At 34.4% G+C, this 22,477-nt stretch overlaps 5 protein-coding genes across 7 annotated transcripts in view; 2 read left to right on the top strand and 3 right to left on the bottom strand.

Annotated features, from left to right (window-relative positions):
* The window catches only part of cno (adherens junction formation factor afadin), a 223,118-nt gene extending 221,097 nt beyond the window's left edge, over positions 1-2,021 (bottom strand). For 2 of the 3 annotated variants that reach the window (XM_075289174.1, XM_075289178.1), the window contains exon 1: positions 1,125-2,020. The gene's annotated coding sequence lies outside the window, so the exon portion shown is untranslated. Of the gene's footprint in view, positions 1-1,124 lie in introns of all 3 variants that reach the window. The other variant, XM_075289177.1, reaches the window with a different exon arrangement.
* Positions 2,022-5,594: 3,573 nt separating this feature from the next.
* On the bottom strand, positions 5,595-7,174 carry LOC142220185 (uncharacterized). Its single transcript, XM_075289173.1, has 2 exons — positions 6,030-7,174; positions 5,595-5,830 (listed from the first exon to the last, which is right to left on the bottom strand). Exons 1-2 carry the CDS (start codon positions 7,105-7,107, stop codon positions 5,631-5,633), a joined length of 1,278 nt encoding a protein of 425 aa, XP_075145288.1. The 5' UTR covers positions 7,108-7,174; the 3' UTR covers positions 5,595-5,630.
* Positions 7,175-11,081: 3,907 nt separating this feature from the next.
* The window catches only part of LOC142221192 (uncharacterized), a 31,414-nt gene continuing 20,018 nt past the window's right edge, over positions 11,082-22,477 (top strand). The window contains exons 1-2 of the mRNA XM_075290789.1: positions 11,082-12,057; positions 18,096-18,289. Coding sequence (XP_075146904.1) covers positions 11,133-12,057; positions 18,096-18,289 — 1,119 coding nt within the window. The 5' untranslated portion in view covers positions 11,082-11,132. The remainder of the gene's footprint in view (positions 12,058-18,095; positions 18,290-22,477) is intronic.
* LOC142220184 (uncharacterized) lies at positions 11,988-13,036 on the top strand. Its single transcript, XM_075289172.1, has 2 exons — positions 11,988-12,173; positions 12,717-13,036. The coding sequence occupies exons 1-2, from the start codon at positions 12,065-12,067 to the stop codon at positions 12,914-12,916; spliced, it is 309 nt and encodes a 102-aa protein (XP_075145287.1). The 5' UTR covers positions 11,988-12,064; the 3' UTR covers positions 12,917-13,036.
* Positions 17,323-18,744, bottom strand: LOC142220180 (uncharacterized). The gene is made up of 2 exons (XM_075289169.1): positions 17,661-18,744; positions 17,323-17,595 (listed from the first exon to the last, which is right to left on the bottom strand). Exons 1-2 carry the CDS (start codon positions 18,724-18,726, stop codon positions 17,396-17,398), a joined length of 1,266 nt encoding a protein of 421 aa, XP_075145284.1. The 5' UTR covers positions 18,727-18,744; the 3' UTR covers positions 17,323-17,395.

The raw sequence follows: 22,477 nt of genomic DNA, 5'->3' as shown, positions 1-22,477 counted from the left end.
ATGTAATCAAAGGCCCCACATGTGAAAACCTATTTGTCCATACTGGTAAACCTTTTCACCTCCCTAATGGATTACTTTATATGCATTTCGTTTTGTAAATACCTATAGAATTAGGTGGGGGACAAAATATCCTAATTGCTTTCGATCATGTATACCGATCACGAATGAACGAATATATATATTCTGAAAAATACATATGAGCAAAGATGCCCAAACAACATTAAGATCAGTCGAAAAAATATTGTTCCAAATGTGAAATAATATCTCACCCAGAACTACTACAATAACACCTTTCAGAGTGGAGACCAACGGTCGCCTAAAATTTGTCCACATTTGGGAGGTGTCCAGTTATAAGATGTTAATGCAAAAATATAGCAAAAGTTTCACAATTGTCCGCTTTTAGGAAGTCTCCGGTTTACAGAGTGTCCTAGTTTGTGAGGTTTCATTGTATAATAAAAAATTTCGCTGTCGAAAATGTTGCATTTTTTATAAGAATCGAAATCGCTATTAGCGGAGCTTAGTTATTATCCAGATATATCTTCAACAATACTCGGAGATGATAAACCAGCTGTGAAAGGCCGTTTGGCATTTAGGCAAAACTGAGACTGAACCCAAGGTCATTGCACCCACAGTCTCCCAAAATTATATCCACATTTCAGAGAGATCAATTTCGATGGGATAATATATCAAACTCCCCACGAAAAGTGCCCACTTTTTGAAAGTGTCCCCCTTTTCAGAGAGTCCAAGTTTGGGAGGTTACACTATATAGTCATAGAAGTGTTACATTTTTCCAATTGAATATATAGACAATAAGTCGCTACTAACACGATCGATATTTCCACTTATTCACAATATGATTCATCACTGTAATTTTAAATCCCCATTGAATGTACACATTTTATTGTATTCAGGTAAGTTAGTAAATAACTGGTGGCGCTAAAACACCGATACAGATCCATCAAAACTTATCGCGGAACAATTGTTCTCTTCTTGCTAAATCGCGCACACACACACAACCCTTCAACATTCATACTTGCTATGTAATATAAATTTTATTTTTTTACCTGGAATTCATATGAAAACACAGTGAATAATAACGATTATAATAGAAAAAAATACCTTACCTTTGTCTTTACGTTATGATTGTTGTTGTTGGCGGGGCTCTGCTGTGTATCCAACAATCCAAGGTGGGGAAAAATGGAAGACACAAATATTGGAATGTATAAGAAGTAGGAGATAATGCGAACGCTGGGGAATGTTGTTAAACGATAAGCTTTAATGGGGGTACTCCACAAACTTTCAAAGAATTACGAAATTTTGCACTATTTTGTGATTGATTATTCCAAATTTTTGTTGGTAGGGTTTCTTCAACACTCAAAGGCACTTAGTGTTTTCTCTTCGATGGTGTTTACACAATAATTTATAAAAATATTTATATCCTTGGTTTCTTTCAATTTTCCTATGCAATCTTCCTTTTAATTATTAATTTTTATTTTTTTATTATTATTATTTCTCTTTTCTATTTATATTTCGCAATTTATGTTTACTTCACTTTTCTTCTTCTTCACTTCAAACAAGTTGCTGCGCAGTCGTCATTTCGATGTCAACATCGCAACGCATAAATGATCTCTTTTGCTCCTTTTGTAGAGAGTCACATTTGCTATCCTTTTTCTTCGTACACTTGATATATAACTATTGGGGGGCAATTTGCCAAATGCTTTATTTGACGCCTGCGCGCAGCCTTAAACGTCAGGCCAATGTGAAATATTGCCAACTTTCTGATGGCAAGTAAAGGAATTTTTCTCCTTTGATCTTAAACGGAATTTATGAAAATTTCGTATATTCACTTTCAATAAACTTCCAATTTAATGGTTACTGTATCAATTGAACTTCGTGTGGTGTTATTTCTTTCTTGTTGTTGTTTATTTATTTTTTTTTGCTAACACATATGTACACACACACACATCCATATAAAATAATCCGGCGGCGCGCAAACCGAACGTAACACACTCATCGAAAGGTAAATTACAAATGAATCGAAGCGAATTGTTTTCAATGATGGTTGTTGTGTTTCTCTCACTCTAGCCAGTTCGTCGGTAATTTTTCATTTGGCCACGGACTATGACAACGGCGGTTATTATTGTGTTTCACTCTGAACTCTACACATATGCAATGATCGAGATACCCATCGAGCACAACGTACAGTGGGCAATAGAAGTACATATTGACAACAGTTGGATTTTTATGATACAAAGACACTTTGTTAAGTAAAACAAAGAACATATCGCTGACATGAGCAATTGCTTTGGAAATAAATGCACCCAAAAGTAAATGGTGAGAAAGAAAATGTAGGTTTATTTTAGGAAATTTTGAATAAAATATTTTAGTTTATCCATACTCATTATAATTGAAATCCACTTTGAGTGATATTCAACTAGGGCTGTCATTTATCCCGTCACGAAATTCTGGGATTTTCGCGACGGGATTTATACGAAATTTTTCGGGATATCGAAATAATTAAATTTGTGGCTTTTTAGGATTTTTCATTAATAAATTGTTGTCTTCATTCAGTATAAACGATCCTTAGATCAGTGTCGACTGTGATAGATGTTTTTCATATGCAATAGGATAAGATCAGGTACATCTGATGAAACTTTTGATGCCTTGATATTTTTAAGAGGTTACTTAAAACTAGGGCTGTCATTCGAGATCGATTTTTAAAAATCCCGTGATTCGGGATTTCAAAATATAGAATCCCGGGATTCTGGGATTTTTTTGGAATCCCGAAAATTTCGGGATTCTTTAAATAATTTCAGTAATAACAATCTACAGCGCTAAAAATTGTTGTACATTAACCCACTTTAGTTCAATTCAATTTTATTAACAAAAATGAAAAAAAAGAGTAAATCAAAAAGCAAACGAGCACTTAGTCCAACTCAACATTGTGAAGAAAAGAAAAACAAAAATATCATGACAAAAATAAATAAAAAAGCCATTTCATTATCGCTATCTTACTCAGCAAAACATTTTAAGGATTAGGTTAAATTAGGCGTATTTTCGTATACATGTGATAATCCTATTGTACTTCATCGATTTAAGCTAAGTACTATGTTCCGTTTTCAAGCTGAAAACCAGTTTGTTTTAAATTTTTTAAATTAATTAATATAGAAATATAAAATTATTTGCAATCAATTCTTTGGATCTTTTCCATCCATTATTTGGTAATACTTGATCAATATATAAATATCTTCATAAATATATTTGTACTTTTAATTTAGTATTTTGGTGACAAAAAACCGAATATAGTAATCACCTTTAAGGTGGGTATTAAGTTCGAGTTTAGCCGCTAAAAACGTCATTTTTTCACGATTACTTTTCGTTAATAATCCATTTAAAGGAATAAAAACTTTGTGAACATTTGCTTTGGGCTTTTCCCCATCAAGTTATAATAAAATTTGCAACAAATACGTGTAATTTCATGCATTTTTCTTACTGATTTAGTTTTCACTTTAGCGATTTTAGCGGCTAAACTCGAACTTAATACTCACCTCTAAGGTGGGTATTAAGTTCGAGTTTAAGGTGAGTATTAAGTTCGAGTTTAGCCGCTAAAATCGCTAAAGTGAAAACTAAATCAGTAAGAAAAAGGCATAAAACTATACATATTTGTTGCAAATTTTATTATATCTTGATGGAGAATCGCCTAAAGCAAATTTTCACAAATTTTTTATTACTTAAAATGGATTATTAAAGAAAAGTAATCGTGAAAAAATGACGATTTTAGCGGCTAAACTCGAACTTAATATCCACCTTTAGTCGCTAAAATCGTCGTGTTTTCACGATTACTTTTCTTTAATAATCCATTTAAGTGATACAAACTTTGTGAAAATTTGCTTTGGATTATTCCCCATCAAACTATAATAAAATTTGCATCAAATACGTATAATTTTATGCTTTTTTTACTGATTTAGTTTTCATTTTAGTGAAAAAATGACAATTTTAGCGATTCAGTAAAAAAGGCATACAATTATACATATTTGTTGCGGATTTCTTTATAACTTGATAGAGGATAGCCCAAAGCAAATTTTCACAAAGTTTGTATTCCTTAAAATGGATTATTAAAGAAAAGTAATCGTGAAAAAATGACGATTTTAAGGAGGGTATTAAGTTGAGTTTAGCCGCTAAAATCGTCATTTTTTCACGATTACTTTTCTTTAATAATCCATTTTAAGGAATACAAACTGTGTGAAAATTTGCTTTGGGCTATTCCCCATCAAGTTATAATGAAATCTTAAACAAACATGTATAATTTTATGCCTTTTTTACTGATTTAGTTTTCATTTTAGTGGAAAAAATGATGATTTTAGCGGCTAAACTCGAACTTAATACCCGCCTTTAAGGTGAGTACTAAGTTCGAGTTTAAGGTGGGTATTAAGTTCGAGTTTAGCCGCTAAAACCGTAATTTTTTTCACTAAAGTGAAAACTAAATCAGTAAAAAAAGGCATAAAATTATACATATTTGTTGCAGATTTCATTATAACTTGATGGGGAATATCCCAAAGCAAATTTTCACAAAGTTTGTATTCCTTAAAATGGATTATTAAAGAAAAGTAATCGTGAAAAAATGACGATTTTAAACTCGAACTTAATACCCACCTTTAAGTAAAAATATCAAGGCATCCAAATTTTTATCAGATAAACGCGATCTTGTCATATTTTCGACGGGCCTTTTATCATTGCTTTTTATTTTATGTGGCACGAATTCTATTTCACATGAACTCATTATTCAAAGAACATTATCGTTTACTTCGATTTTTGATTCTGCTGTTTAATATACCTCATGTATAATAAATTCTTATTCAAGGTGTACCATAAATGTTTATTAACTCAATTTGTCGGGTATGAAATCTAAGGGCCGTTTAAACTGAATAAAAACTGCAATTTATTAATAAACAATCATAAAAAGCCACAATTTTAACAAATTTGAATTATTTTCCCGAATAATCCCTAGAGTACGAAAGCAATAAGAAATAGTTTTTAAGTCATATTTGTTTTCATATTTTTTTGTTAAGTAGCAACTTGAAATAGCTTTTTAATTTACTCGTATGTTCTTTTGTTACGTTTTTTTGTTAATAAAATTGAATTAAACCAAATTTGTACTACAATTTTTTGCTACTATGGATAGTTATTACTCAAAATATTACTAAAAAAACGTAAATTTCATTATTTTGAAGTCTCGAATCCCAGGATTTATAAAAATCGATCCCGAATGGCAGCCCTATATTCAACTCGTAACTCACATTCTATTCTTTAGATATTGCAAAATTGTTTTACGCCTTATAATCGCCGTCCCAATTGTGTTTGAATTAAAAAGGCAAGTTTTGCTGTATAGTACTGCCCTCTATTGGGGACTAGTAGCATAAATAAATGTTTGCTCAGTGCATACATAAACCTAACTGAAACATTAACCGTGCTTTATCATTAGCCGCAAGATGGCACTATTGTATAAAAACAACAAATAGGGCAATTACTAAAGGGGGAGTGGCAGAAGGTTAGTGGATTAAAACATCACTGGAAAAGTAATTTTAGAAAATAAATTATAATTTACATATAATGTCATTTTTATTTTATTCTCATTTTTGTATATCTAGAAGCCCACGACGATCGAAAACTGGTAACATTTTCTTAAGTATAAACTGCAATTCCTTATTTTCTAAACATTTTCTACGAAATGCTTTTGATCTCTCATCATTATCCATTAGACTGTGAATATCAGCATCCTCTGATTGATTGGTGGTCATAATAGAGCGTTCGGTTACAATTCCAATTAATGCTGAAATAGATATTCAGTAAAAAAAAGGTATATGAAAATACTAAATATGTACAGTGAGTTACACAAGACAGTAATGAATAAAGACCATGTGTGGGTTCCACATTTGTTGCATCACAAAGGATCAGCCTAATTGTATTGTCTTAGTCTAAGGAAGTCCATGCCAAACTATCCTTCTCATTGGCATTTTTTTAAAACTCACCTAATACTCGGCTCTCTTCATACTGCAACCAAAGTTCATGTAATGTTGGTATATGACCCTTAAACTTCAACTTTCTCAATGTTGAACACAATTCCGAATGATAAGATTTCACCAGTTCTTCTTGAGCCCCAAGATCCACCACTAAATCCTGCTCCAATGAAGAAGTAAAGAAATAATGTAAATCAACCGAAGCCAGAGACCAATTGCATAATTGGAAATCAATGAAAATTAAATCTTTCAAAGATTTTTTCTTCACATTTCCATTCACATCATTATAGTATAACATCATCATATTTGTGGTCCATAAATCTCCATGACTTAGGGTGCGGAAATCATTACTACTACCACAATAGGCCTTTACACCATAATCCACAATGTGGGTGGATAATTTTAAAAGTTTATCATGATAATAAGGTCCCAGTTCAGGACAATTTTGAGCATAGTTGGCAACCTCTTTAAAGAAATTTTCAAAAACACAACCAAAGCCACGAGTATGGCGATTGAAAATGCCATGATCGAATTTCTCCAGGCAACCCATTTGACGTTCATTAAGCACAGCACCAGCGGCATGGAATTTTCCTAATTTCTGCATAACCATTGTTGCATGAATCATATCCAAGCCCTTTTTACGATCAGCCACCACATAGTTCCTTACAGATAAATCCTCAAAAATGATGGTCGATCTTTCATAATTAACTTTAAGAGTATCAGCGAATAGTTTCTCTGTATCTCCAGATTCTCTTAAGATTTCGGCCAATTGTGGTAAAATCTCTTCGTACATCTTCATTTCGGTATTGTAGACATCATAGCCAGACATAATTTGGGCAATAAATGGATCACTCTCGTAGGTGTACTTCATGATGAAAGATAACTGCTGAGATTCCTGGGATTTTGAGTGTTTGAAGGTAATCTTAAGGCGACTCATGACACTGGCATAATTTTCACCATTTGGATTGACTGGCCGTATATCCACCTTCTCTATGGTCACCCGAGGGTCTTTAAGAAAATTGCCTAGAACCTGCTGCAAATAGGCATCATCCAGCCATAAAGGGGCTTGCCAAGTTGAATTTTCACACATTTCGCCAGAGTTGAAATAAACACGCGTATCTTTTTGCACAATACCAGTGAGCCTACTATAATGATAAGGGTATTGTAATGTCTGGTCCATTTTATATATTTCCTGATGCTGAGTTTAGCAAATTCACTAGTTTAGTATGCCCCCTTCCTTATCTATATCTATGTATTTGATTTTACGTAAAACTTTTACAGTGGCAAATAAAAGTCTGAAGATAATTTTGATTTAGTAGTAGCCCTAACATCTATTGTTTGAACAAATAGACCAAAGAGGGTAGCTTCTATTCTTTTGTGTTTGGCCTATAAATGTCAATAGTAACCGAGCAATAAGCGTTATCTATACAGAGAAAATTGAAAATGTCAAAAATACATAAAATTGGATTTGTTATTATTTAATAATTAAAACAGAGAAGTGATCTATTATCGCACGAATTACATTTTATCGTTTTTCAGCAATCGTATGTATTAGACTGAGTCGAAAAGACAGGGAATTTCAATGAATTTTACATTCGATGGTCATATTATGGAAGTACTCCGTTTTCGGAATCTTTGCAGAGCTTTAGAAGTTATGCTTTGGAAATAGACGAATCGACATATATTTAGGGAGTAGTGTATGTATTTGACAGCTAAAAGATGAATAAAATATTCCAGTGTTGCCAAAGAATATTCCGGAACAAATAGGAATTGTCATGATGATGTTGGTATTTCAAACCGCGTACTAAACTCGTTATTAATGCGAATCGGATTGTAAAGTGACCCTTTTGCAAATTTCCCATAACGGACCTATCATCAGAGATGGTCTGTATCAAACTTTTTTAGGTTTGCGACTGTCGTAAAGTTGTAAACGTCGTAAACGTCACATACGCGTCGTAAATGTAGAAAAAGTAAAAAAAGTCGCAAACTGAAAATACTTTAGTCGCGCCAGCTAGGCAGCGAATGCGAGACGATGGTATGTGCGAAGAAGTTTCAATTCTTAGGAATTTTCTCGTCCTTTCTTAGCTTTCAAGTTCAGTCTAATATAACCCCAAGGTATTTTGCACACTCACCAATGGGAATTTCGATACCACCTAAGAAAATAGGCTTGACCATGGGAAAACTTTCACAAATTTCTGCAGAAATTCACAGCGAATGCTGTCAAACTAAATTAAAAAATGTTCAGGATTTCTTCTATTCAAAATTTGGTTTTCTACAGTAGGTTTACGACTTTTGCGACATACGTATTATACCGTCGCAAATGTATGTCGCAAAAGTCACAGTTTGTGACAGGCCAACCCTGCCTATCATAGGACTGCACCTTCTGTAGGTGATCCCCCAAACATGTTTCCAGAGCACAATGTTACTTCTTCACAGGAAGCATAAAACATTTTTTCGCAAAAATATTCTTTTCTCGTCAAACATAAAATTGTTGCCGAGATCAGATACATAATTTTCGAGAACATAACATGGTTGCGACAAACATTTTACATGTTTCCCGATACTCCAAAAGTTTTCCCTTTCTGGATCGATTCTGATGCTCGAAATGAACAAGATTCCTAAGAGTTTTCCCCGACTGATTCTTGGGGACCTGTCTATGGGGTAGTCTTCCTAAGTTGTCCTTGCACTCAAAGAAAAAAACGATTTGGCTTGCGCAGCCTCTAAGAGAAGCAAATTTCAACCGATCCGGTTGAAATTTGGTACATGGTGTCAACACATGTTCTCTAACAACTATGCAAAAATTTGTCGACATCGGTCAATAATTATATATAGCCCCCATATAGACCGATCCCCGATATGACTTGCAGAGCCTTCAAGAGAAGCAAATTTCATCCGATCCGGTTGAAATGTTGTACATGGTGTCAGCATATGATCTCTAACAACCGCGCAAAAATTGGTCCACACCGGTCCATAATTATATATATATAGCCCCCATATAAACCGATCCCCCGATTTGGCTTGCGGAGTCTATAAGAGAAACAAATTTCATCCGATCCGGCTGAAATTTGGTACATGGTGTTAGTATATGGTCTCTAACAACCATGCAAAAATTGGTCCACATCGGTCCATAATTATATATAGCCCCCATATAAACCGATCCCCAGATTTGGCTTGCGGAGCCTAATTTCATCCGATCCGGCTGAAATTTCGTACATGATGTTAGTATATGGTCTCTAATGACCATGTAAAAATTGGTCGAAATCGGTCCATAATTATATATAGCTCCCATATAAACCGATCCCCAGATTTGACCACCGGTGCCTTTTGGAGAAGCAAAATTCATCCGATCTGCTTGAAATTTGCTACGTGGTGATCGTATATGATATTTAACAACCATGCCAAAAGTGGTCCATATCAGTCCATAATCATATCTAGCCCCATATAAACCGTTACCGAGGTTTGGTTTTGGAGCCACTTGGAGGAGCAAATTTCATCCGAGTCAGTTGAAATTTGGCACATTGTGCTAATATATGGTCGTTAACAACCATGCGTAACTAGGTCCATATCGGTCTATAGTTACATATAGCATTCATATAAATCGATCCCCAATCACACAAAGTTGGTCCATATCAAGTTCATAATTGTATATAGGCCCAATATAAGCGACCCCCATATTTCAATTCTGGCTCTCTACGTACCGTGCAAAAGTCCATATCGAGTCGTAATTATTTGTAGACTTACCTACACATACCTTTTTTGTCTAATATATACCACGTATGGACTAACTCACAATTTAGAAAACGATGTTAAGAAGTTTTAAGATACCACAACCCAATTAATTCGATTGTGGATGGCAGTCTTTCGTAGAAGTTTCTACGCAATCCATGGTGGAGGGTACATAAGATTCGGCATGGCCGAACTTACGGCCGTATATACTTCACGCAAAGAAAAAAAAAAAACGTTTGGAAAACGTGTACCGATAACGTTTTTCTTTTGTTAGAGTTTTTTGAATTGCTTCGAAAATTTTAAACTTTTATCACCAAAAAAATCGTTGGTTACAAAATTTTTATTTTTTCTATAAAAAAAGTTATTTTTGAAACAACAATACAGTCCATTTCGTTTATATCAAACACTGTTCTTTTCTGACTTTAGGTCTTTAATAAGACACATTCCACAGTTCAAAATTTAATATAGTACAATGTAATGTTGAATATTTTTTCGGAATCTTCCGAACATATCTCGAATATATGTAAAACAAAAAACAAAAAAATAAACTTTGGTCGAAGCAGGGATCGAACCCACGACCCTTGGCATGCAAGTCGGACGTAGCAACCACTGCTCCACGGTGCCAAACTAAATGTTTGTTTCTGTTAAATAAACTTTGTTTATTCGGTTCGTGGGCGCCGCAAGCTATGCTATATAAATATAACGTATATGGATAATTATCTATTGATGACCATAACAGGTACATAGCTCAGTGGTTAGTGTATTGGCTTACAAAGTGCATGGTCGCGGTTCGATTCTCCGTCCAGGCGAAAGTTAAAAAAAATTATAAAATCGTATAATTTCTTCTACATTGTTGGTATTACAGGAAAAGGTGTTAAGAACTAAAAAACCTCGTGGATGTAAGAAAGATGTGAGGGAAAATGCAAGTAGCAAGAAGTCTTTTTTTTTTAGTTAATCTTTATGAAATTGTTTTTACATCCTGGAAAAGAATAAACGTTTATCACAAAAAGTATATACTTTTCTTCCAAATACAATTCCTTACAGCGAAAAGCAAATGAGAAACGAACTTTGTTTGTCTAAAATTTCGTTTGGGAGGAAAGAATTATTTTTTTGCGTGTTGTTGGTGTTAAAAAACTATGCCTATTTTTTGAGATTAAATATCGTCCAAGAGGATCTTTTTTTTAACTGATATATAATCTTAATCCATATTATCTTTGAAATTTTATATACCATCATAATGGGCTATTGAAAAAAAAAACTGTAAAATATTACTCAGCAAATTTTATCTTAGACTATAAAATAGACATGATCACACTGAGGTGACTATCATTGTAACAAAAAGCCAAGCGAAACGGCACGCGTCTTAATTCACAATTCATCTGGAGGGAAATGTGTGAAAATTCAACATGGCATGCTCCATTATGGCTAGACGACACTTATTTAGAAAATGTTTTACGCAAATATCTCAAAGATGATAGTGTGATAATAGAAAATGTTGATATACGGCCAGCAAATCCCAATGGTGAAAACTTTGCCAGTGTTATGAGTCGCATAAGAATAACCTTCAAGCAATCGAAATCGTGTCTACCTCAAGAATTATCATTCATCATGAAGTACACATATGAAAGTGATCCTTTTGTAGCGAAAATTATGGCAGGCTATGATATCTACAATACCGAAATGAAAATGTACGAACAGATATTACCTCAATTGGCTGATATTTTAAACGAATCTGGAGATATGGAAAAACTCTTTGCTGATACCCTTAAAGTGGATTACGAAAGATCCACCATAATTTTTGAAGATTTATCTGTGATGGACTATGTGGTGGCCAATCGCACCAAAGGCCTGGATATGGCTCATGCTTCAATGGTGTTGAAAAAATTGGCAAAATTCCATGCTGCAGCTGCAGTGTTAAATGAACGTCAAAATGGTTGCTTGGAGAAATTCGATCATGGTATATTCAATCGCCATACTCGTGGATTTGCCAGTATTTTTGAAAATTTCCTCGAAGAAGTAGCCAAATTTGCCAAAGATTGTCCCGATTTGGGCCAATATTATCATGATAAACTTATGAAATTATCTAATCATATTGTGGAATATGCTACCAAGGCCTATACCATCAATAGGGGGCATTTCTTCACTCTCAGTCATGGTGATTTATGGACCACCAACATAATGATGTTGTATGAGGCTAAGGAAGAAGAAAAGTCCTTGATGGATGCTATGCTTATTGATTTTCAATTCTGTAATTGGTCTATGGCTTCGGTCGATTGGAGCCGCAGTTATTGGTGGATGCTAAAGCCAAGGAAGAGTTGGTGATGTTCTATCATTCCGAATTATGTGCAACATTGAAGAAATTGCAATATACCCAACACATACCCACATTACATGAGTTTTGGATTCAATTAGAGGAAACCAGTATATTAGGTGGGTAATGGGAACCGATTTTAAATGACTGGCAAAAAAGTAAGGTGAATTTTTTTATAAAATACATAAAATATTTATTTATCCGTCTAAATTAATTTCATGCACTGATAGAAAAAGTTCCCTTATATTAACGAAATGTGTCATTAAAAGTGAGCCAATGAAACAAATTCGAAATTCTTTGATATTATAACGAATTTTCTATTAATTAATGGAAATGTTTCGTTATATCAATGAAAAATTTTCGTTGGCTCAATTTTAATGTAATTTTCTTTGTGTGTGTCCTCCCGATATAAATTTTTTTCCAATTCTTCACAGTAAAAATAGCCCGGTGTTATATTGGTGCTAAAATTTAGTTATGATTGTTCCAAAATATTATTTTATATTATTTTTAAAAATTTTAAGAAATTACTGTTAGAAGAAAAAGAAAATACCTCGAAATTTAAAGCCCAGAAAGGTTTAAATTTAAAATTCACCTCACTTTTTGCGTTACCACAGTATTAGTAAATAATCAAAATTTTCACCAAAAATCTTTGTTTTCTTTAGCTTTGGCTGCAATTGTATGCAGTCGACCCAATATGACCAACAGTCAAAATGAAGATGCAGATATTCACAGTTTATTTGACCACGATGAAAGAGCGAAAAATTACCGCAGGATTTGCTTGGAGAACAAGGATTTGCAGACTGTTCTGAAGAAAATGTTGCCCGTGTTTGATCGCCGCGGTCTTTTGGATATACGGAAATAGATTCAAATACAGTTTTTTATTGGAATAAAATGGTAAAGATTATGCCACCTAAATTTTCGAAAAAAAAAATTATCCAATATAAAAAAAAACATTTGAAATAAAAAATTAAACAAAAAAAAATTATGTAGCTTTGATAATTTTTCTATGAATGCAGGATTTGAAATTTTTGTCCCTCCGTATGTCCTTAAATTAAGACGAATTTTTCTAAATGCAAAGAACCCTAAAATTTACGACATGTCATTTTTGTAATTGATTTATGCAATTCCAAGCTTTTAAAATCCGATTTACTCATAGGCATAGGAAGGCCTCTGGGGAGGGGGCTTAAGCCCCCAGGAAAATTTTAGTCGATTTAAGTAAAAACAAGTATATACGGCCGTAAGTTCGGCCAGGCCGAATCTTATGTACCCTCCACCATGGATTGCGTAGAAACTTCTACGAAAGACTGTCGTCCACAATCGAATTACTTGGGTAGTGGTATCTTAAAACTTCTTAACATCGTTTTCTAAATTGTGAGATAGTCCATACGTGGTATATATTAGACACAAAATGTATGTATAGGTAAGTCTACAAATAATTACGAATCGATATGGACTTTTGCACGGTACGTAGAGAGCCAGAATTGAAATATGGGGGGGCTTATATGTGGGCTATATACAATTATAAACTTGATATAGACCAATTTTTGTGTGATTGGGGATCTATTTATCTGAGGGCTATATATAACTATAGACCGATATGGACCTTGTTAGACATGGTTGTTAACGGCCATATACTAGCACAATGTACCAAATTTCAACTGAATCAGATGAAATTTGCTCCTTCAAGTGGCTCCAAAACCAAATCTCGGGATCGGTTTATATGGGGGCTATATATGATTATGGACTGATATGGACCACTTCTGGCATGGTTGTTAAATATCATGTTCTAACATCACGTACCAAATATCAACCGAATCGGACGAATTTTGCTCTTCCAAGGGGCTCCGGACGTCAAATCTCGGGATCGGTTTATATGGGGGCTATATATAATTATTGACCGATGTGGACCAATTTTTGCATGGTTGTTAGAGATCATATGCTGACACCGTGTACCTAATTTCAACCGGATCGGATGAAATTTTTTTCTCTTAGAGGCTCCGCAAGTCAAATCGGGGAATCGGTTTATATGGGGGCTATATATAATTATTGACCGATGTGGACCAATTTTTGCATGGGTTTTAGACATCATATGCTGACACCATGTACCTAATTTCAACCGGATCGGATGAATTTTGCTTCTCTTAGAGATTTGGCAAGCCAAATCGGGGGATCGGTTTATATGGGGGCTATATATAATTATGGACCGATGTGGACCAATTTTTGCATGGTTATTAGAGACCATATACGAACACCATGTACCAAATTTCATCCGGATCGGATGAAATTTGCTTCTCGTAGAGGATTCGCAACCAAATATGGGGGTCCGTTTATATGGGGGCTATACGTAAAAGTGGACCGATATGGCCCTTTTTCAATACCATCCGACCTACATCAATAACAACTACTTGTGCCAAGTTTCAAGTCGATAGCTTGTCTCGTTCGGAAGTTAGCGTGATTTCAACAGACGGACGGACGGGCGGACATGCTCGGATCGACTCAGAATTTCACCACGACCCAGAATGTATATACTTTATGGGGTCTTAGAGCAATATTTCGATGTGTTACAAACGGAATGACAAAGTTAATTTACCCCCATCCTATGGTGGAGGGTATAAAAATGGTAATTGATATTACAACCAGTGTTACCGTTGGAAAAAAAAGGTCACACAAAAAAGTCGCGTAATGATAAAAAAGTCGCTTGCATTTGTGAAGTCTTTTGATTACAAAAAATGTTCTACAAAACAACTCAAAAACAATTAAGGAACAGTCCCTTTAATATAAAGTCATATGTCGCACATTTGCATATTTTAAAAAAGTCGCACAAAAAGTCACATGACGTAAGAAAGGTTGCAAAATGCGACTAAAGTCGCACAACGGTAACACTGATTACAACTATTCGTTCATTAAAAAATATCTTAATAATAGCTGCAAAATGCGTCACCAACAAGTTAGTAAAAATGGACCAGAAGCGATGAATTTAACATGGGCTTGTCATAGGACGGATGTACACCATTTCAACTGCCGTTGCACTGAATTCGCTTCACTTCTTAAGGTGTGATCCGAATTCAGTGTTTCGAATGTGAATTAAAAATTGTTGTGAGACTTTCCCAAATAAATAATTTTTATATTTTTTTATGATTTTTAATGCATTTTAACGCTTGTCTGAAACGTTTGATCTCGAATATTTTCAAAAATTATCCATTATTCTAAAATTGATCAAATGGCAAAATTTGAAAATTTTTAACCATTTTAATAATTCTTACCTTTTTTACCTTTTGAAAAAAAAAAAATTCAAATATGAAAAACATGAGTCTTTTCAGGTCGTCTACCCATGCCACTGCAATTTGTTATAAGCTTCGTGGTAGAAACAAGGTCCTCAAGTCACTTGCCGACAGTACTTGGGGTGCGGACAAAGAAACCTTGTTAATTAACTACCTATTAGGCAATTGGCCGGTCAGTGGTAAACTATGCAGCTCCAGTGTGGACACCGCAGACTACTGACACACAGTGGAATAACATACAGACCTGCCAGAACGCTGCCCTTAGAACTACGTGTCTCCGCAGCACACCTTTATGTGGAGACAAAGATCATCCCTGTTCGAAGACACAATTACATGTTCTCAAAGCAGTATCTCCTGGGTTGTTATTGCAGTAATCATCCAAACCACCATCTCATGGATACAGAACCACCACCCAGGAACATAAGTCTTGATATACATCATCTACAGCGCGAGATCCAGCGCTACAAAAGAGAGCCTCTAGATCAAGCAGCATACCAGGCAAGCAGCGTACTGTAGCTGAAGCAGTGAGAAGCTACAAGGTTAATCTTGTTTTTGGAGTTCGACCACCGCCCATAGCACCGGAGGAAAAAGACCTCCCACGGGTAGTTTTAGCCCAATTAAGATCAGGCAAGTGCAGCCGCCTCAATTCCTACTTATCAGTGATTGATAGCAGCGTAGCTGATGTATGTCCAATTTGCAACCAAGGGCCACGCGACACGCGTCATCTTTTCTCTTACCCAGCTAAACCAACCCGACTTACCACCAGATCACTTTGGACACAACCCACCTTAGTCGCAGAGTTCCTTCATCTGGCCACAATCTGAAGTACCAAAGCGTATAACATAAAATGGATGAAATCACAATAACGAGTTATAAAAAACTGAATTAAAAAACTCCCTCTGTAGTTAAAACAATTAACTTTTTTGTAACGACAGCTTTTTTGCTGGGAAAAAGTATGGAACTACTTTTAGTTGCTTTATTATACATAAATTGTCTAGTTATATTGGAGTCTATTTTTTTTATTAATTTTTATAAAATAAAACATTATTTGAACCTATAACTTCAGTCCATTAATTTTTAGCTAGGGGGCTATAGCAGCCCCTAGGAAAATTGTCTAGCTACGCAAATGGATTTAGCGAATTATAACGAACTTATTTAATTTATACAATGCTTAAAAATAAATAAATTCGAATTAGAAGAAAGGCTTTGAAGGTCAATTTTCCTTAAAAGAATTAAAATATTTTTAATTTAAAAATCTTTATATTAACTGAGATATTATTTTAAGGATTTAGCATCTTTGGTTGAAAGATTTTTTTTGTAATTGAAAAAATCTTTTTTATTTGAATTATAATTTATAATTCTTTTTTTTTTAATTAACATTTAGTTGCAAAAAGCTTTGTTAAAAGAGAAATGATAGATAGATAAATGAGGTCTGTATACTAATTTTAATTATATACGACTTAGAGCCAAATAATTTCTCAACCTGAATGAAATAATACCTGCGTTAATTTCGAGGTCAAAGACGGACTCTAATGCCAATTTTATAAGTTTTGAAGTTGTTTTTTTTGTTTTTTCATTAGATCAAAATAAAATCATTTTTATTAAATTTAAACTTCAGGGCAAGAATTTGGGATATTTACTACAGAAAAATTTCTTTCCATATCTACGACATGAGAAGGAAAAGAGCTCAAAATTATAGTGATGGGCGTATAAGTACGAATTTATATCAAGGTTCTTATGTATTCAACTTATAACCTGGACCCGTCTCCAAGTGGTGAATAACATGGTGAGCAATTTTGCTGATAAAAAAATCGCTTCTAATGAGGTCTGCAAAAGTCGACTAAATCTGACCAATCTAACTATTGAATTTGAATTATTGTATTTGCTCTCCCATGCACAAAACCGCAAAAGTCTCATATCCCAGAATGGGAAGTTTCAAATAAAATACATTTCACAGGGAAACCCAATAATAACAAAAACCTTTCAATTTCATGCAAAATAAATTGAATTCATTTAATTATATTAATATTTGTAGTATTTTGAAATAATTCCAAAATTGCTCATTTTTGTATATCGAATAAACCACAACGATCCATATAAGGTAGCATTACTTGAATAACACTTCGATGGCGTTCACATTTACAACAATTTTCCCGAAAACGCATTGATTTTTCTGTACTGCCAACTAGGCAATTTAAATCTGCATCTTCGGATAGATCTGAGGTAACAATGGCATGATCAGTCAAAATTCCTGTAAGAACTAGAAAAAAATGAGAAAATCAAATATCGAAAATATTCTATTTGGTTTCATTAAATTTTACTCACTCAAAAACTTTCTTTTAACAAATTGTTGCTGGAGATCATGTAACGATGGTATTGGTTTTAGGTATCCCAATTTCTGTAACATTTCTTTAAGCACTGAATGATAGAGCTGCAACATTTCATCGTGAGCTTGAAAATTCCAAGTCAATGATGGTTCCAAGGAATTACAAAATAACGAATATAAATCTATGGCAGGAGATGACCAATTACTAAATTGAAAATCTACAAAGAGTAAATCTTCCAAATGCCCCTCCTCTCTGTTATATTTCATCATTATATTATTGACCCAAAAATCTCCATGACAAAGCGTGAGGAAATCTCCTGGAGAATTATCAACATAAGCCTTAGTGGCATATTCCACAACATGGGGTTTCACTTGCATAAGTTTATCATAGAAATAGCAACCTAGATTGGGATCATTTTTGACTATACTTTCAGCATTGGCCTCGGTAAAATATTCATACATTTTTCCCAATTTCCGAGAGTATTTATTGAAGAGACCACGATCGAATTTCTCCAGATCACCATGTAAACGTTCATTTAATACTGCCGCCGCTGCATGGAATTTTGCTAATTTTTCTATAACCATATCTGTATGGATTCTATCTAAGCCCTTCAAACGATCTGCCAGCGTATAATCTTTTGATGTTAAATCTTCAAACATTATCGTAGATCTTTCATAATCCACTTTGAGAGTTTTGGCAAAGAGTTGTTCATTGATACCGATTTCTTGTAGAATTTCATCCATTTTAGGTAATACCTGTTCATAAATTTTCATTTCAGTATTGTAGATATCATAATCCGCCATAATGCTGGCTCCTGAGGACTCATCGCCAAAGGCACATTTCATAATGAACGATAATCTTTGCGGCTGATCATTCATTGATGTCTGATACACGATTTGAATGCGAGTCATAACACTGGCATAATTTTCTCCATTCACTGTTGCTGGTTTAAGTTCAATAGCCGTAATGGTTAATGTATCATCTTGAAGATATTTTTTTAGAATTTTTTCCAAATAATTTTCGTTCAACCATTGTGGAGCTTGCCATGAACATGATTCGCCCATCTTTTATCTGTAACTGAAGAACATATTTATTCCACAGCTAGCTTTTGAATAATAATATTTATCATAAGGGACAATTCTTTCCGGCATAATTCAATTAAGCGCTGAGAGCAAACATATGCTAACAACGAATTAGTAAACGTTTTACATACACTGAAAAAAAATATTGACCTAATATGGAAGATTATGCAACCTAAATTTTAGTAGTACAAATTTACGCAATGTTTAAAATAATGACATTTTAACCCATTAACGCCCAAAATGAAACTGCCGCACAAAAATTGTTTTTATAGGATTTTATTAACTCAGTAGCGACTATAAAAAAGGTAAATAAAAACAAGTATATACGGCCGTAAGTTCGGCCAGGCCGAAGCTTATGTACCCTCCATCATGGTTTGCGTAGAAACTTCATCTAAACCCTGCCATCCACAATCGAATTACTTAAGTTGCGGTAACGCTTGCCGATGGCAAGGTATCTTAAAACCTCCTAACACCATCTTCTAAATTGTATGTAAGTCCATACGTGGTATACATTTAATCAAAAAAGATCGATCCAATACGTATATAATTCAGTTTGACAAAGTAGACATAAAATGTTGACAAAATTTTCTACAGAAATAAAATTTTAACAAAATTTTCTATAGAAATAAAATTTTCACAAAATTTTCTATAGAAATAAAAATTTTGACAAAATTTTCTATAGAAAGAAAATTTTGACAAAAATTTCTACAGAAATAAAATTTTAACAAAATTTTCTATAGAAATAAACCTTTGACAAAATTTTCTATAGAAATAAAATCTTGGTAGATTATTTTTGGCTCGAGTGGCAACCATGATTATGAACCGAATAAAATTTGAACAAAATTTTCTATAGAAATAAAATTTTGACAAAATTTTCTATAGAAATAAAATTTTGACAATGATGAAAATTTTATTATGAACCGAATAAAATTTTAACAAAATTTTCTCTAGAAATAACATTTTGACAAAATTTTCTATAGAAATAAAATTTTGACGAAATTTTCTACAGAAATAAAATTTTGGTAGATTATTTTTGGCTCTAGTGGCAACCATGATTATGAACCAATATGGACCAATTTTTATGTGATTGGACCAATTTTGGTATGGTTGTTAGCGACCATGCCTAATTTGAACCGGATCGGATGAATTTTGCTCCTCCAAGAGGCTCCGGAGGTCAAATCTGGAGAATGTTTTATATGGGGGCTATATATAATTATGAACCGATGTGGACCAATTTTTGCACGGTTGTTAGAGACCATATACCAATACCATGTACCAAATTTCAGCCGGATCGGATGCAATTTGCTCCTCTTTGAGGCTTCGCAAGCCAAATATGGAGATCGGTTTATATGGGGGCTATATATAATTATGAACCGATGTGGACCAATTTTTGTATGGTCATTAGAGACCATATACTAACACCATGTACCAAATTTCAGCCGGATCGGATGAAATTTGCTTCTCTTTTAGGCTCCGCAAGCCAAATCTGGGAATCGGTTTATATGGGGTCTATATATAATTTTGGACCGATGTGGACCAATTTTTGCATGGTTGTTAGAGACCATATACCAACATCATGTACCAAATTTCAGCCGGATCGGATGAAATTTGCTTCTCTTAAAGGCTCCAAAAGCCAAATCGGAGGATCGGTTTATATGAGGGCTATATATAATTATGGACCGATGTAGACCAATTTTTGCATAGTTGTTAGAGACCATATACTAACACCATTTACCAAATTTCAGCCGGATCGGATGCAATTTGCTCCTCTTTGAGGCTTCGCAAGCCAAATCTGGAGATCGGTTTATATGGGGTCTATATATAATTATGGACCGATGTGGACCAATTTTTGCATGGTTGTTAGAGACCATATACCAACATCATGTACCAAATTTCAGCCGGATCGGATGAAATTTGCTTCTCTTTTAGGCTCCGCAAGCCAAATCTGGGGATCGGTTTATATGGGGGCTATATATAATTATGGACCTATGTAAACCAATTTTTGCATGGTTGTTAGAGACCATATACCAACACCATGTACCAAATTTCAGCCGGATCGAATGAAATTTGCTTCTCTTTTAGGCTCCGCAAGCCAAATCTGGGGATGGGTTTATATGGGGGCTATATATAATTATGGACCGATGCGGTCCAATTTTTGCATGGTTGTTAGGAACCTAGTATATGGTACACCATGTACCAAATTTCAACCGGATCAGATAAAATTTTCTTCTCTTAGAGGCTCCGTAAGCCAAATCTGGGGATCGGTTTATATGGGGGCTATATATAATTATGGACCTATGTAAACCAATTTTTGCATGGTTGTTAGAGACCATATACCAACACCATGTACCAAATTTCAACCGGATCAGATAAAATTTTCTTCTCTTAGAGGCTCCGTAAGCCAAATCTGGGGATCGGTTTATATGGGGGCTATATATAATTATGGACTGATGCGGTCCAATTTTTGCATGGTTGTTAGGAACCATATACTAACACCATGTACCAAATTTCAGCCGGATCGAATGAAATTTTTTTCTCTTAGAGGGTCTGCAAGCCAAATTTGGGGGTCCGTTTATATGGGGGCTATACGTAAAAGTGGGCCGATATGGCCCATTTGCAATACCATCCGACCTACATCAATAACAACTACTTGTGCCAAGTTTCAAATCGATAGCTTGTTTCGTTCGGAAGTTAGCGTGATTTCAACAGACTGACGGACGGACGGACATGCTCAGATCGACTCAGAATTTCACCACGACCCAGAATATATATACTTTATGGGGTCTTAGAGCAATATTTCGATGTGTTACAAACGGAATGACAAAGTTAATATACCCCCATCCTATGGTGGAGGGTATAAAAAGTGCACACAATTGTAATTTATTTAATTATATACACATCCACAATTTTAATGGGATGCAGGACCAAAATTTACAAAATTTGTTGCACTACAAAAGGGGTCAAATAGAATGTCGCACAACATGGCAAGAAGGTGTTACAAAATTTTTAAAACTATGACTAGTGCACACGGCAGGGACAAAAGATAAAAATGGCGAATTTGCCACTGCCACAAATGTAATACTTAACCCGATCGTATATATTTAAAAGGCACTCTGTACTCTCTTCTTAGACTTATTCCTCTGTATCGTATTTTAGGTGAACTATCAGTAGCAGGGTCTAGGAAATGAAGTTGCCTATAGTATAGCTACCTCTCTCGATAAACGGAGATTCCACTGCAATCCTCCTCTATTTTGTTAACCTATTTATGCTTTCAATACTTCATTTGTACAATTATAATACTCAAAATATGATGGCATTTGCCAACTCATGCATTGCGTGAAAATGCTATGCCTACAATATAAAATTTTATCAGTTGAAGTGTTCTTGAATTATTATTGGACTTTTATAGAGCCTATAGATAAAATTATTTCATTTTATAATTATTTTATATATATATAAAATATAAAAATGCTAATTCATTTCGAAATGTTGTAATCACGCTACAGTCTTCAATAACGGAGATATCGTCCTGAAATTTTGCACAGAATCGTCTTCTGTCTATACGCAGGCCAAGTTGGAATATGAGCTATATTGGTCCAGATTTTAATATATCTATATCGGTTTATAGATATATTGTGTATCGGTACAGTTTTTTATATAGCCCCCTTATAAACCCGCCCTCTGATTTGGGGTCTACATTCTAGAACTAGATGTGCTGAATATTGAATGTATC

This window comes from Haematobia irritans, chromosome 1, assembly GCF_050003625.1.
Source record: "Haematobia irritans isolate KBUSLIRL chromosome 1, ASM5000362v1, whole genome shotgun sequence".
NCBI classification, from domain to species: domain Eukaryota; kingdom Metazoa; phylum Arthropoda; class Insecta; order Diptera; family Muscidae; genus Haematobia; species Haematobia irritans.
Note: the sequence above shows the minus strand (reverse complement) of the source record. Positions and strands in the feature narration are given on the sequence as shown.